Consider the following 14,210-nt stretch of genomic DNA (forward strand, 5'->3'; position numbering starts at 1 on the left):
GCATAGCAGCTGAACTTCAGCTTGACTAATCCACCAAAGAATCTGCAATCAACCTCTGACAACAAGAAGCATATTGTGGTCCATTCTGTCAGTCAGCGAGCCTCTTAATCTTAACAAATTGATTAAAATGCCACAGGAGCCTGAGATAAAAAAAAAATGTGGGGGGAACCACCTTGGAGAAGACTTACGGCAATTTCTCTCATCGGAACCATCTGAGCAGTCTGCCAGACGGTCACATTGGTACTCTCCTGGGATGCACGCACCATTACTGCAGCTGAACTGGCCACTGGTGCATGTTCTTCCAGCTAGGAAGAGATAAAAAAAAAAGTTTGTATTCATCTATGTGCAGTTCAAATTTCATTTTATTGTAGATAAAGGGACTTAGAAGTCATCACATTCCGTACCTTACTTCAGTCCCACAGACTATGTGGGGGGTCATTGTTAAACATTTCAATGTTCAATCCCACATGGCCATAGTTCATGTTTGCAAGAATTCAAATTATTTCAAATATTTCATTCTAAGTATTTTTTAATAGGTTTACTTAATCACTGAACAGCTCCCTTTATAATGTGATAATGATGTAATATACTTACGGCAGTGCTGCCTCTCATCTGAGCCATCCTCACAGTCTTCCTCATCGTCACACACCCATAGGTTTGGGATACACTCTCCGTCACTCAGACACTGGAAATGGCTGCTATCACACGTTACCTGAGCTGTGAGACAGAGCATTTCATTACTTACGCCTCCTGAACGAAATCCAGAAGTACAAATTTCACTGCTGATCAAGTGTATTTTTTTTATTACTTATACTTTACTTGTGCTTAGCTATAACCACACTAACGTTACTACTTACTGCACACACAGAAACACTTTATTGCAATATATTTTCATCGATAGCAGGATTAAGTTTCTTCTACTACCGAAAACACTCACATCTAACAAGCATTGTACATAAAATATTAAAATCTTTGCAAGCATCATATTGGCAAAAAAAAATATGCAATTTAATAAGTAACTCACGGCATTCGTGCTCATCAGAGTCATCGACGCAGTCTGACGTCCCGTCACAGTGCCAGTCACCGGGGATACATCGACCTGTCCCGCAGCGGAACTGCCCCAATTCACATCCTACATGCAATCACAGCTTGAGTTCAATTTAAGCTTTTTTTCCTCAAAATGTGCATTCTATGTTAAATTTCAATTTTAGTTGTATTCCTGTTTGTCATCCTGTCCAAAACAAAACATAAATAAATACAAATAAATTATGAATCAACTGTCTTTTATATATGCATTGAAAAACAGGCCATGGGGAGGGAGGGTAGGCGTTCTCTGATATAGTCTGTTGCAAACAGCATTGATGAGCCTTGGAGACAAACGTGCCAGCCATCCAACCGACAGTTACACAACCTTCACTGCGCTCTTCCCAAGCTTCCTTTTGATGTTCTCACTGAGGGGCAATGGTAGAGATAAGGTACCATGGCTCTACCTTCCCTGACGTTTACCAGGAGAGATTGATTCAAGCAGCATAGTTCAGAGGCAGAGCACTCCATCAGACCCTGTTCAAATAGGAATGTGCAATTCTGATGGGCTCTTTGACAGCCTGATTTATGGTGCATGCTTTTCCTGTCCAGTCAGAAATGTAATTGGAATAAATACTGGTACTGGGTGGTACCGCAGCCATTTCAACCCAAATTCTTTATGAGAGGAAGTGTGAGGTGGTGATTGGTGGTGCATGCTCAGGGTTGGGGGTCTGTCTTTGTCCTGTCTTATCCAGCATTTTGAAAACAAAGTTCCCCCTTGATCAAATACCTTCTTGAGAATTTTTAAAAATCGACAGTTTTTATCTAAAATCCAGGGCTTTAGTAACCTATATCATGCCGTTACAATTTCACAATAATGGTTTTGGCCACAAGGAAACATTTTTATGGTGCAATTCAGCTTTAGCTGAGTGAAAAGGTGTCTGCAAGGTCAGAAAAGCCAACAGGCAGTTGAGTGATGGTAATAAATGCTATTTAAAGGAAACATAGACTATATTTAGCGCCAAGAGTTTATCATTGCTTTGAGTTATGGACTATTTTAATTATAGATTGCTTCTAAAGCAGTTGTGTGGTCACTGCCGGTGCTTCTGCACTAAAATAGTTGTGTAGGTTGCTTTCTTGTCTCCAGTTAACTGCTTTACAACCAACTCAACAAAAAAGGACCACATTTTTAACTCTGCCAGCAGCTATCCAGGAAGCAAACCTTTTTTCCTGCTCAGTTTACTAATGATAAAATTGCTCACAAACTTGCTCAAAGGAGGTCGTTGTTACAAGTCAATGATCCTAGAGGTTTCAACTATAGCATGGAAGAAGCGTTGGATGCAGGACACAAGCAGCGAAAAGACTAAATCTATTAAACAAAAACAGCATACGCTATATATATATATATATATACGCTGATAAAAAGAAGTGTTGTCTGCAGGACAACTAGGAGTTTCAAAAAGAGAAAAAAAGGATCACAAATAATAACAAAAATATATTTATTGCCATTCACTGTGAAATTGGACGCAATCCTATCAATGTAAACATCTAAAAGAAGTTTTTAAAAAGTGATTTTTCTGGAAAAAATGTTTCATTAAGACTTAAATAAGAATATAATCGTGATTTGTAAGTAAGTACACTTTAAGGTGACAATTTTTATTGTGACATTATGCTTCACTCGGGAACTTGAAAGCATGTAAAAGCAAGTAGCATGCTGCTTACCCATTGATGCTTGCCAATTAGTTATCTAATGATATTACATTTAACAATACTTAACTCAGGGAGGGCAAACACTTCTTTTATAGCCTTCTGCTTTGACTACATCTTGCTGGCACTACATTTATCACTATCATTTATCTGAAATCAGTTTTCATGCTGAAGATTTACTTGCAGTGAAGTCTTTTAACATTTATGTATTTCTCCTTATTTACTTAAAGAGAGAAGTATTTGGAGTACTTCTTCTACCACTGAAAAACATCTAGAGGTGTATAGAAGCTATAAATGCACACAGTGACACCTTAAAGGCCAGTATGCCAGGAAGAAACCAATCTACTGGATGCTTTCAAATGCAGCCAGTGTTTCCTGACAGCATTACTTCTGGGAATGGTGACAGATACCGTGCACTGATGCCGAACCTTTAACAGCACTATCTTGTGTTAGGTTTCTTCTTACATTCACAATAGAACATTTTTCTAAATCCTTAAATTATGTTGTTAAACTGAGAAAGTCAGTCGAAATTAAGCAAGGACAAAGCAAAGGTCTTATTAAGAATGCTTTTTTTTAAGTGAGTGTGTGTGTGGGGGCGGTGATGATGAGTGTTTTCTAATGAGAGTTTTAGCTGAGGCTTTTGTGTAATGTTGTTGTTTTCCTTTCCCCTTCCTTCTGGCTTTGTCTTTTCTAATTAGCAACTTAAACCCACAGCAGGAAAGAGCGTTGCTCTGTCCGAGGATGAGGATAAGAACGCCCGACAAAGAAGCGCATGAGTGGAATTTTCCTCCGAATGAAGCCCCCCAAACGCCTTAAATCCCTCTGTGAAATTACAATGGCACAACAGAGGTGTGAGTAGTGATGCAAACTCGTAACTCTGAAGTGTCGCCCTAAAAAAGTAGAAGAAGGTAAGCCTTACAAGCTGCAGAACCAGAGTAGAACATACTATATGCCACCTTTTTTTCTTTCTGCAGACAGGCAGAAAGAAAAAAACTTTCTGCCTGTCTGCTGTTGTGAAACATCTCTTTCTTGTCACATGGGGTATCTCAAAAGAAGTCTTCACGCTTTCATCAGTGCCGTCTTGTTTTGGTGCAGCCCTCTGCACTCAATGGACGTGAGCGGAGAAAAGTTGAGAAAACGTCTGCTGGCAGCATGAAACGCTGTCAGAGCGAAGTGCTGCTGCCCATTTCATATGGAAATCAACGCAGCAGAATGCAGTCAATTGCCAAACAAGTGACTTTGGCTCTTAGTGCTACACTCAAAAACGGCTAAAAAAAACCAAAAAACGAGGCAGCTTTGGCAGTGGCATGTGAACAAAAGGAAGGCATAAATAGGGCGAGGAATAAAGCCTTGGTCTGGTTGGAATCGAGGAATGCTCAGCTTTTTGATGCATGCCCCAACAAAACAGTAAGTGAAAGGAATCATAAATTAAGTTGTCACAACCCAATAACACAGCTACTGGACATCTTACTTCTCCTCTACACTGTGTGTCACAGCTCACGAAGCAGCTGGTTGGAGGCTAAACTCCATCCTTGGTGTCTTTAATGTGGACTTTAACGGGGGAGCTACCAGAAGGATTTGCTCTCAATTTGTGTCAACTGTGCTCCAGTTTCTCCCGCAGTGTTACTGTTGCATGCAGACTTAGGCTCCTACACCGGAAAGACGCTTGGCCACAGGCACAAGGTTTAAGGTGCACGTGCTGGCTGAGCTTGAAAAGTCTCGAAAAGTTTCAACAAGAAGGAAAACATTTTTATTGACGTCATTACAGACTGGAACTAAAAATAGGTTTCAGTCTGTAATCTACGTCTTCCAATTTGTATGTCGCTTGTTAGTATATTAGAGCTTTTAAAGTTTGCACTATGTGCCTAATAGGCTATTAAGATTCCCTGGTAAATGATAATTGGAGATAACAGCTCAACTTGCTGACAAAACACATCCAAAACAGCAGAAATGGCAGATAATAGTTAATAAACCAGCACCATGAAATCTTCTCAAACAGTCACGTTAGCTATTAATGCCAGTGTAAGCATTCAGTAGTAGTATCGAGCTCAAGGCCTGGATAATGTTTTCCAGAAGGTCCTGGAAGAAACAGTTATCAAACTAAAGGATTTTTGTGGAGGATCAGGAAGAGATTAGAAAGTACCCTGCCCCCCTCACAGTAAAACAAGCTACCACCAATCTTATATTCTAAGTGACAAAGCAGACCAGGGAAGCCAGGGAGGCAATGTCCAGCAATATGATTTAACACGTAGTGGTCATTCATAAATTCAGGTTAAAGATAAATAAATAATATTTAAGCAGTCAACTAATCCAAGCTAATGATCGACATGCACAAGCTGACTAAGTGTGCTGAACGTCTGCTGTTTTTCTCAAGTCATCATTTTGTGCCCTTCAGCTGTCATCAGCAAAATTCATCTTCAAGTTGCATGCAACTGCCAAGACTCAAAGGAAATGCCAAGTGAATTTTTTTAAATGCTACAGTCTCAGTTATACGGTACAGTTATATTGTCTTTGTTTTTTGTTTTTTTTTTTTACATAGACAGGCCCGATGTTCTGCCTTTTAGCCAGTGAGGAAATAGGTCTAGGACATTTCATAACAGTAAATAAGAAAGCTGTAGCATTGGCCTCACTTTAGGTTTATCTAAAAAACAAAAAAACTTGAAACTGTTCCTCTCTTGGTTAGAAATGATTCCTTTCTGCAGCAGCTGCACTGTAATTAGTTGCTTGATTCACAGTAAGGAGCTTACATACTAAGGGTTGAGCAAAAAGAAAGCAGATTACAATTTGAGAAGTAAGATCTTAGCCGTGTTCCTAACACAACAGACAAGCATGAGACTGTCACGTATAAAGAGCAGTGTGTGAGCTTTTTTTCATGTGTGTGTGTGTGTCTCTCCCTCTCTCTCTTGCATTAGAAAATAAAGCTGGAATCTGAGCCGAATCGGTGGGTTTGCAGCGTAAAATCTGCTCCACTGAATGAGATTTGTACCAGTGGCCCACAGTCCTCGCAGATTGCCTGTAAGTCACATGCTCTTTTCTGTTACCTAGCAACAGTAAAGCTCAGGCAAAAGTTCCTCAAGAGAACTTCCAATCGGTGTGAGGAAGGCTTTGTGCTCAACCTTTAAAGTAATACTATGTGGAAAGCATTTAGCGCCACAGACAGAATTACTTTACCTGGTGGCTAAATTAAAAATAAATAAATAAATAAATAACAATACAGTATCATCCTGAGTGCAGGCACTAAACCAAAGGCTTTTTGAATCATTAACAATACTATTTCCACCTTCTTTTGCTCTTTAAATTCCATCAAATATGATTGATTTTCAGTTTTCTCATATTTTTTCCTATGTGCAACAAGTGCACTGCAGCGCAACAGTTATGCAGTTCCTCAATGAGTCATTCAGCTAACATCCTGTGTGGACAGAGAAAAAAAAAGTTTTTAAAAAATCACAGTACTTACCTTCAGAGTGGTGCCATGTAACACAGCATATAAGGACAAAAAGGAGTTTAAGTAGCAGTGCTCTCCACATCCTGGCTGGTCCGTCCAGCTCCGCTGTGCAGATGGAGGAGCTGTAAGGACTGGGGCTGGGATGCTGTTGCTTTCCTCTGTCTTTCTTGGCCCGCTAGTTGATGAAAAGGGGCGTGCACAAAGGCCAGGACAGCCGCTCCCCCAACCCAGCCTCGGCCCTCACGATAAATCCCTCTGGGCTCTGGAATCTGCATAATGCCGAGTAAGGTCCGACTCGTCCCAGTGCCAGTGATTTTTCACTCTCAGCGGGCTATCACTTTGATTTAGGGATTGAAATGGGTGCCTACTGGTTATTGGGGGGGCTTAAAGAGTGGGTGACTAAATAAAAAAACATGCAACTACATAAAGGCCTTCTAGGGCGTCCAAGAAGGCCCGGGCAGAGAGCTTAATCCCAGTATGGTTGGTTAGAGCCCGAGCAAGGACCATGTTTCTGGCACATATGACGACAAAAATGCACTTTGTTAAGAGTCTTTGTAACGGTGCTTTGCAAAAGGAGGTCAAACGATTATTAGATTATCTAATGGTAAACTAACGGAATTATGGTGTAATGATCTCCCCAAAATAAAAATATATAAATTTAGCGGCACGGAAAAATACAATTATCAAAAAATAATAAAAATAAAAAATATAAACTGCCACTACTAAAAAAATATTTTAAAATAAAAAAATAAATGAAAAACTACTGTTAACCATGTTGGCGGCCGATAATAAGCTCAACATCGCCCTCATGCGGCCGAATGGTGGGACTCGATAAATCAGAAGAAAGGGCGGTTCAAAGATGGTTGCCATTAGCGACGGTGCAACCGAAACTGCCGAGACTTTTAAAAGATATTTTCAACGAAAAGTGGAAGTTAGGTACGGAAAAATTGTGACTGAAAATCTGTATTATATGAACTCGAAATGGCAGTTTCACAGAGCAATGCAGAGGAAAACATGAAGATGGAGGGCAGCGAGGTGGAGGTGTGTTTAAAAAAACTAAACAAAAAAGTTAGTTCAAACTAATACTAAGTTTAGTTTCTCGACAATTCTTAACTGTAAATACTGCTGTATTACTTAAATGCTTTAAATGAGGAATAAATTTAAATGAGCTAAGTGTGTGAATAAATTGGAAACTTGCTAAAAAGAATAATAAGAGATGGGTAACATAAAAAGTAAGCTAGCGATCTTTTAAGATGCGCAGAGTATCTAAAACCGTTAAATACCTAAAAGTGTTTAGTCGCGGAAGTACATTTAGCCCAATAGTGTACTTAAAGAAAATTATGAACAGTTGTATGATTGCTCCACAAACAATAGCTAATAATACTTAGCCCGTTACATTTAACCGCTATAGTTAATAGTTAAACCAGGTGTGTCAAACGTAAGGCCCGCGTCCAGAATCAGCCCGGCGAAGGCTCCAATCCTGCCAATTAGGTGGCTTTTACAACTTTGCCTTATTATAAACATCTCCCCCATGGCCATTCACAATACACCAAAGTAATTAGCTTATAGACTGTAATTTTATACATTTACTTCTTACAATTTAAGCCCAAAGAGTCATGCTGCCAGATTTCTTTCAATTACTACTCAGCATTTATTTATCATGTAGAAAAACTGAGACATACTGTTGAAATTTCTCTTCTTTGTCTTGTATTAAGATACCTCATTGATCTTAATACAAGATCTTGTGTAGTAATTTTTTTACATTGACTAAAATTGGAGTTTCACTGGCTGAAATCAAAGTGGGCTGTTTGTGGCCAACGATGTAAAATGACTTTGACATCCCTGAGTTAAATACACTCACCAGCTGACTTGTCCCCATTTAAAATGGTCTTCTGCTGTTGTGGACAATCTGCTTCAATGTTTTAATATGCTCTGCATTCAGAGATGCTTTTCCACGCATCAGCTGGTTATTTGAACTGCTTAAATTGCTGAATCGTGAATTGAACTACTTAATTTACTTAAATTTCTTTTCGTCCCCATTTTGATGCTGAGTTTTAACTAAGCAGAAGGTTGAATTAACCATGTCTACACGCCTAAATACAGGCTCAGGATGGGCAGCTGCCTGCCTTGTCAGATTGGTGTGAGAGAAGTTATTGCCATGTTTTAACATTAGGTTTCTTTCCTTTGTTCACAGCATATGGACTGCATTCAGAAGTCACCTGGGAAACTTCAAAGTCTTCCCACGGAGGATCTAACAGAGGAAAAGATGTTGAGGTCCAGAGTAGATGAGCAGTCAAGTTTGATCTGCATTCTGAAAAACAGAGCCGACGAGGTGTTTCTCCGATATCAAGCCCTGCAGAAAATCAATGCAGAGCATGAGGACCAGGTGGCACGCTGTCAGAAAGAACTGGAAGAGGAAAGGAACAAATCAGAGATACTGGAGAAAAGATTTATGGATTTAGCTGCCAACAATCAAGCAATTATTGCTTTCATGGAGGAGTATAAAAATCATAACAGCCAGTTAAAATTCGAAAACGAAAAGCTGCAGTCAGAGAACGAATCGCTTTTCTCACAGAGGTTACACGACAGCCAAGTGTTAGTGCAAAAACTGGAGGAAGAAGTTAAACGGCTGACAGAGAAATATGCACACAAGAGAAAAGAATATCGGTAATTAACTCTAACTCTAATGCTTGAATCTAATGAGATCCAATCTCAGACTTTTGAAAAACAAGCATTATTAAACAGTAATAAAAATCATTAAATATGTAGTTGTTAATTTCTTTTGAATTATTTTACACTAAAACTTAAGGGAGAAATTAGTTGGATGCCAGATGGAACTCCTGGAACAAGAAAATCTGCATATAGCCAGGGAAACATCACTAATTGATGAGCTACAGGATGCACACCAGCAGCACAAAGAGGCTGTGGACAACTGCAAAGGTGCGTAGAAACTATAGGTCTATCTCCTCTACAGTTTACAAAATAATGTCTTTCTTTCTGCAAACAGAACTGAAGCTGCAGCTACAAGAGGCTGAAGAGCAGCGAGCTTTGAATGAAATCAAAATGAGAGAAAGGATAACAAGTCTCATGAAGGAGAAGGACAAGTTTTTGTGTCTTTCTATGGAAAGAGGCAAAGTGATACAGGTCAATAAAAAAAACAGCATTGTTCTAACTAATAAACACACACAAATGCTCATGGATGAATGGCTTCATTAACATACAAACTGCTCTTAAATGCAGGAGAAACAGGAGGAAATCCAGAACCTGGAGACAAAATGCAATGAAGAGAAGAAAGCGCAACTGGAGGCGCTGCAGAGGTACTAACAGTGCTTACGTTATATTGCTGTAAGACTTTAAAGTTTAACTGACTTTCTTATTTTCTCCTCTACTCCTGTCCTCGTGTCTTTGCCCTTCCCACTAGAGAAGTATCATAGTTTTGTCTCAAGCCATCACTTTAAAGTGTCAAATGAGAATGTTTAACATCTGCACTTACAGCACTGCAGGACTTTATGATCTCCAGTGTTGCAGTCCTCATGGTGGTCTTTTATATTGATCAATTCTTTTAATTATCAACATGACAAGGTATATCTACCTTTCTTAATAACAGTGACAGTGAAGGCCAAAAGGTTTGATCATCTTAAATAACTGAAACAAGTTATAAATACAGACAATTAGTTTATGGACTCCTTCCTCTGCGATTTGTGTATTCCAGTCTTGTGCATCACCTCTTTTATAAGGTAAAAATAGTTTTGTGCACCTGTGCATCCTTCATTTTAACTTCAGTAAGCGAGCCTCCTCTCTCTTCTTAACACACTTTAGGAATTGAGACATCCTTCAACATGGCATACTAAGATTTATTTCCAGGATCACATACAGAAAGACTGAAGCACAAATTAGAGAGATGAGAGCGATCTTACACTTGTTCTCGACTTTCAGGTTTGCACGTGAAGTAGAAGCCGTTAACAAAGATGCAAGAGTGAAGTCCCTCCAGTCTGCTCTTGATCAATCTGTGAGAAAGTTCGAGAAGCTAAAAGAGGTGCATTGAAATAGGCAGTCTGCAAAATTTCATGGTCGCCCAAACTGAGGCTGAGAACATGTTCCAAATGTTTCATCTTCACAGGATTTCGACGCCTTCAAGGAACACAGTGACAGCCTCCTCACACAGGAAAGGGAGCTGAATAGGAAGCTGCGCCACATGATTGGCTAAACATCTGGTATGTTTTCTAATCAATATGATGGTTTTTATTTATTTTGAACAAGTATGCATACTTGTGGACAATTTCAAGGGAAGGGTGGAAAAAAAGAAAATAAGCCATGGATACAACACACTTTTTTTTAATCTTCCAGAGAAATGGAACCACAACAAACATACTTAGCATGACACGTTAGAAGTTCCTCAAATAGAAATTAAACTGTACAAATGTTCATCTCAAAACTTTCCGGCCTCAGAGAGATATCGTTTACGCGTGTTCCTCGGCCAGTTTCTCAGCCTTTTGGACTACTTCTTCAATGGGGCCAACCATGTAGAAAGCCTGCTCTGGCAAGGCATCATATTCACCTTGAAGAGAAAAAAAACAACAATAACCATTACTATAAAAAGCACACCAAGTTGATGCCATTTAAAAAAATGTTTTTATTTCAGTGCTGCACTTTACCTCCTAGAATGCTCTTAAAGCCTTTGATTGTTTCCTTCAGAGGGACCAGCTTGCCCAAGTGACCGGTAAAGACTTCAGCTACCTGGAAGGGCTGAGACAGGAAACGCTGGATCTTGCGGGCACGTGCTACAGTCAACTTGTCCTCCTCAGACAATTCATCCATACCGAGGATAGCAATGATGTCCTGTAATGATTTATAGTCCTACAAAAAAATAAATAAAAGAAAGAAACAGTCATTAGTTTTTGCCTTTTGTATTGATTGTTTGTTATTATTAAATTGTAATGGCATACAGCTTACCTGAAGAATTTTCTGCACACCACGGGCAACATCGTAGTGTTCAGAACCAACAATATTGGGGTCCATGATGCGGGAAGTTGAATCTAGGGGATCCACAGCAGGATAGATACCAAGCTCGGCGATAGCGCGGGACAGCACAGTTGTCGCATCCAAGTGAGCAAAAGTGGTAGCTGGAGCAGGGTCAGTCAAGTCATCAGCAGGCACATAAATAGCCTGCAATAGAAATCAGTTTAAATAATCCAGAAAACAAGTGCATGCTGACATGTAATTAGCATTAGCATCCTGGGACTTCTTACTTGTACTGAGGTGATGGAGCCTTTCTTAGTGGTGGTGATTCTCTCCTGCATTGTACCCATATCAGTGGCCAGTGTTGGCTGGTAACCCACGGCAGAAGGGATACGACCCAACAGAGCAGACACCTGAAGGATAATGATATAAATATTAAAGTGAGAGATGACATAACTATTAGGTCTAACAAAAAGTATTTTTTTATTCCATTGCAAACCTCTGATCCAGCCTGTGTAAACCTAAAGATGTTGTCAATAAAGAGGAGCACGTCCTGTCCCTCCTGATCGCGGAAGTATTCTGCAACAGTCAAACCGGTCAGGGCAACTCTTGCACGAGCACCTGGAGGCTCGTTCATCTGACCGTACACCAGTGCCACCTGAGAAACACAACAGGAAACTTAACTGAAATCCAACAGCAGAGCTAAAAAACAAACTTTTACTGCTACAATACAATGACTACGTATGTTTTAACAGCTAACTTGTTAAAAGGCTCTGACCTTTGAGGTTGTGTCCTTCAGGTTAATGACACCAGACTCAATCATCTCATGGTACAAGTCATTTCCTTCGCGGGTTCTCTCGCCCACTCCAGCAAACACAGAGTAACCACCGTGAGCCTTCGCCACATTGTTGATCAGCTCCATAATCAACACAGTCTTGCCAACACCAGCACCGCCAAACAGACCTTTAAAGAATGAAGCATACACAATAATAAATTAACAATGAATTCTTGTGTGAAAAAATAAATGTGGATTTAAAAAAATAAATAAAAAAAAAATCAACAAACCGATCTTTCCACCCTTGGCGTAGGGTGCCAGCAGATCTACCACTTTGATGCCAGTCACCAGGATCTCCTGCTCCACACTCATGTCAGTGAACTCAGGGGCTTCAGCATGAATAGGAGCAGTCCTGCCAAGTAATGTTTGTTATTGTAAACATGCTTATAATTGAATAAGACCGGTACCATGTGTGCTTTATAATCTGTCAAACCCATTAATAGTAAAGACACTTTTTAACTCTTATTTGAGTAAAACAGACACAAGATGAGATATTCACAGAGGGTGGGAAAGTTTAAATCCTTTCAATACTCACTGCTTTGTACTAATTGGACCCCTCTCATCAATGGGTTCTCCGATGACATTCATAATCCTGCCCAAGGTCTCGGGGCCCACAGGAATCCGAATGGGAGCTCCAGTGTCGAGAACCTTCTGACCACGGACCAGACCCTCAGTACCGTCCATGGCGATGGTTCTGACTGTGTTTTCACCTGAATGAATGCACAAAGAAAGACATTAAGGACAAATATTCACTCTGGAGCGTTCAGCTGGCTCATTTCAGCACACTCACCCAGATGCTGTGCCACCTCCAGCACCAGCCGGCTCTCGCGGCCTGCCACCTCCAGGGCATTGAGAATGGGAGGCAGGCCCTCATCAAACTGGACATCCACCACAGCACCAATCACAGCTACTATCCGGCCATTGGCCAGCGAAGCCTGAGCAGCTGGGGCAGCATAACCCCTGCCTGAAAGGACAGTGAAATGAATGGCAGCACATGACAGCAACAGTTCATGCTTCCCAGAGAGACTATGCATACTAAATGAACCTATGCAAGTGAACTGAAGTACAGCTAGAGGGCAGGCAGATTAACTATAAAATACTGCCACATTTTTAGGTTTTCTTAAATGCACTTCCGTATTCTGTTGTAACTGAAACACACAGACTAACTAAAACTTTGGAACAGCGAGAGCACAGGGTCTGTGGCAAAACAATGACCCACTTACGAAGGTCATTGATGGAAGACAGCGAAGTAAGACATATCTGGAATAAAGACAAATACCTGAAGCAAAAACATGCCTAAATAACTGGTTCGCTCATATTTTAGATCCTTTGTTTGGCTAAAATACCCACTGATCTTCAATGAATGGAGTCTTAATGGTACAGGCCTGTTTCGCCGGGTTTGCATCTACTGGCTGTAGTAACAAGCGACACATAATGCTGACAGTCGGCCACAGTTTTAAACTTTACTTACTGGAATAGAGAGCCGCATTTCTCCCGGGGATTGTCTTCAGAGAGCTGAAACCAGGCTTCAGAGCCTGCAGAGCCCCGCTGCAGCACCGTCCCAAGGCACCAAACATGGTTAAGATGGCTGAAGGTGACAGCGCACTCTACTTCTGGCAGATCTCTAACCGCTGAACCGGGCCTGTCTGAGCATGTGCGGTATGAGTTGATTTTATGCCTTCATACACCGCTAGAGGGCAGAGCCGACATTTCCAATAAGATACAGGTAAGGGAATTAGTCCTTCACAGGCCAACTACCCCCTGCATATAGATTTACTCCAACTGAAAGATTTGGTCTGGATTTTTAACTGGGAGTTTAATTAAAGGGGCAGTTATTGGTCAGCAGATTTTTTTTTTTAAATTTTATTTATGTATTTGTTAATTGGGGTTAACTGTAAATAAAAAAGGCTCAGGAATCCTGATTATGGCTGCAAGTTAGTTTGTCAGCTTAATATTAGGAGTTTAGTTTTATTCACACACAAAAATGATTCTTCACCCTCTCAAGCATTAATTATAATAATATTGAAGCAATAATTTTGAATGAAGTGCAACTGAAACATATCAAATCAAAGGTTTATTTATTCAAACAATTCATCATTAAGGAAAAAGTTCTTTGTATAAACTATCCATTAAATTTAACTTGTGTAATAAAATTACATGTTAATAAATTAGATAAATTCAGCATTTTGTGAAAATTCATGATTCACTGAGATGAGTGCAAAGGAACACCTCAAATCTTAT

General features: G+C 40.1%; 3 protein-coding genes across 7 annotated transcripts in view; 1 reads left to right on the forward strand and 2 right to left on the reverse strand.

The window, feature by feature from the left end:
* Positions 1-6,326, reverse strand: part of lrp2a (low density lipoprotein receptor-related protein 2a) — a 52,387-nt gene extending 46,061 nt beyond the window's left edge. For all 5 annotated transcript variants that reach the window (XM_063497922.1, XM_063497921.1, XM_063497918.1 and 2 more), the window contains exons 1-4: positions 6,188-6,326; positions 1,025-1,132; positions 595-717; positions 189-305 (exon numbers count right to left, since the gene is read on the reverse strand). In XM_063497922.1, the coding sequence (XP_063353992.1) occupies positions 189-305; positions 595-717; positions 1,025-1,132; positions 6,188-6,257 (418 nt within the window). In that variant the 5' untranslated portion in view covers positions 6,258-6,326. The remainder of the gene's footprint in view (positions 1-188; positions 306-594; positions 718-1,024; positions 1,133-6,187) is intronic.
* On the forward strand, positions 5,095-10,389 carry zgc:172182 (coiled-coil domain-containing protein 89). Its single transcript, XM_063497925.1, has 8 exons — positions 5,095-5,224; positions 5,643-5,745; positions 8,370-8,842; positions 8,985-9,115; positions 9,183-9,319; positions 9,416-9,492; positions 10,112-10,211; positions 10,296-10,389. The coding sequence occupies exons 2-8, from the start codon at positions 5,704-5,706 to the stop codon at positions 10,380-10,382; spliced, it is 1,047 nt and encodes a 348-aa protein (XP_063353995.1). The 5' UTR covers positions 5,095-5,224; positions 5,643-5,703; the 3' UTR covers positions 10,383-10,389.
* Positions 10,390-10,494: 105 nt separating this feature from the next.
* LOC134644823 (ATP synthase subunit beta, mitochondrial-like) lies at positions 10,495-13,601 on the reverse strand. The gene is made up of 10 exons (XM_063497924.1): positions 13,441-13,601; positions 12,760-12,933; positions 12,505-12,679; positions 12,200-12,321; positions 11,913-12,097; positions 11,634-11,792; positions 11,425-11,547; positions 11,129-11,341; positions 10,831-11,032; positions 10,495-10,733 (listed from the first exon to the last, which is right to left on the reverse strand). The coding sequence occupies exons 1-10, from the start codon at positions 13,544-13,546 to the stop codon at positions 10,636-10,638; spliced, it is 1,557 nt and encodes a 518-aa protein (XP_063353994.1). The 5' UTR covers positions 13,547-13,601; the 3' UTR covers positions 10,495-10,635.
* Between the last annotated feature and the right edge of the window lie 609 nt (positions 13,602-14,210).

Source organism: Pelmatolapia mariae, linkage group LG16_19 (assembly GCF_036321145.2).
Source record: "Pelmatolapia mariae isolate MD_Pm_ZW linkage group LG16_19, Pm_UMD_F_2, whole genome shotgun sequence".
NCBI lineage: Eukaryota > Metazoa > Chordata > Actinopteri > Cichliformes > Cichlidae > Pelmatolapia > Pelmatolapia mariae.

Excerpts from the sequence above, each read along its gene's own strand:
- LOC134644823 (XM_063497924.1), bottom strand. The coding sequence starts at position 13,546 with ATGTTTGGTGCCTTGGGACGGTGCTGCAGCGGGGCTCTGCAGGCTCTG. Across the intron at positions 11,793-11,912 it reads TGAAGGACACAACCTCAAAG|GTGGCACTGGTGTACGGTCA; the intron begins GTCAGAGCCTTT and ends TGTGTTTCTCAG. Across the intron at positions 10,734-10,830 it reads CTTTAAGAGCATTCTAGGAG|GTGAATATGATGCCTTGCCA; the intron begins GTAAAGTGCAGC and ends TTTCTCTTCAAG.
- zgc:172182 (XM_063497925.1), top strand. The coding sequence starts at position 5,704 with ATGAGATTTGTACCAGTGGCCCACAGTCCTCGCAGATTGCCT. Across the intron at positions 8,843-8,984 it reads CACAAGAGAAAAGAATATCG|GGAGAAATTAGTTGGATGCC; the intron begins GTAATTAACTCT and ends CTAAAACTTAAG. Across the intron at positions 9,493-10,111 it reads CAACTGGAGGCGCTGCAGAG|GTTTGCACGTGAAGTAGAAG; the intron begins GTACTAACAGTG and ends CTCGACTTTCAG.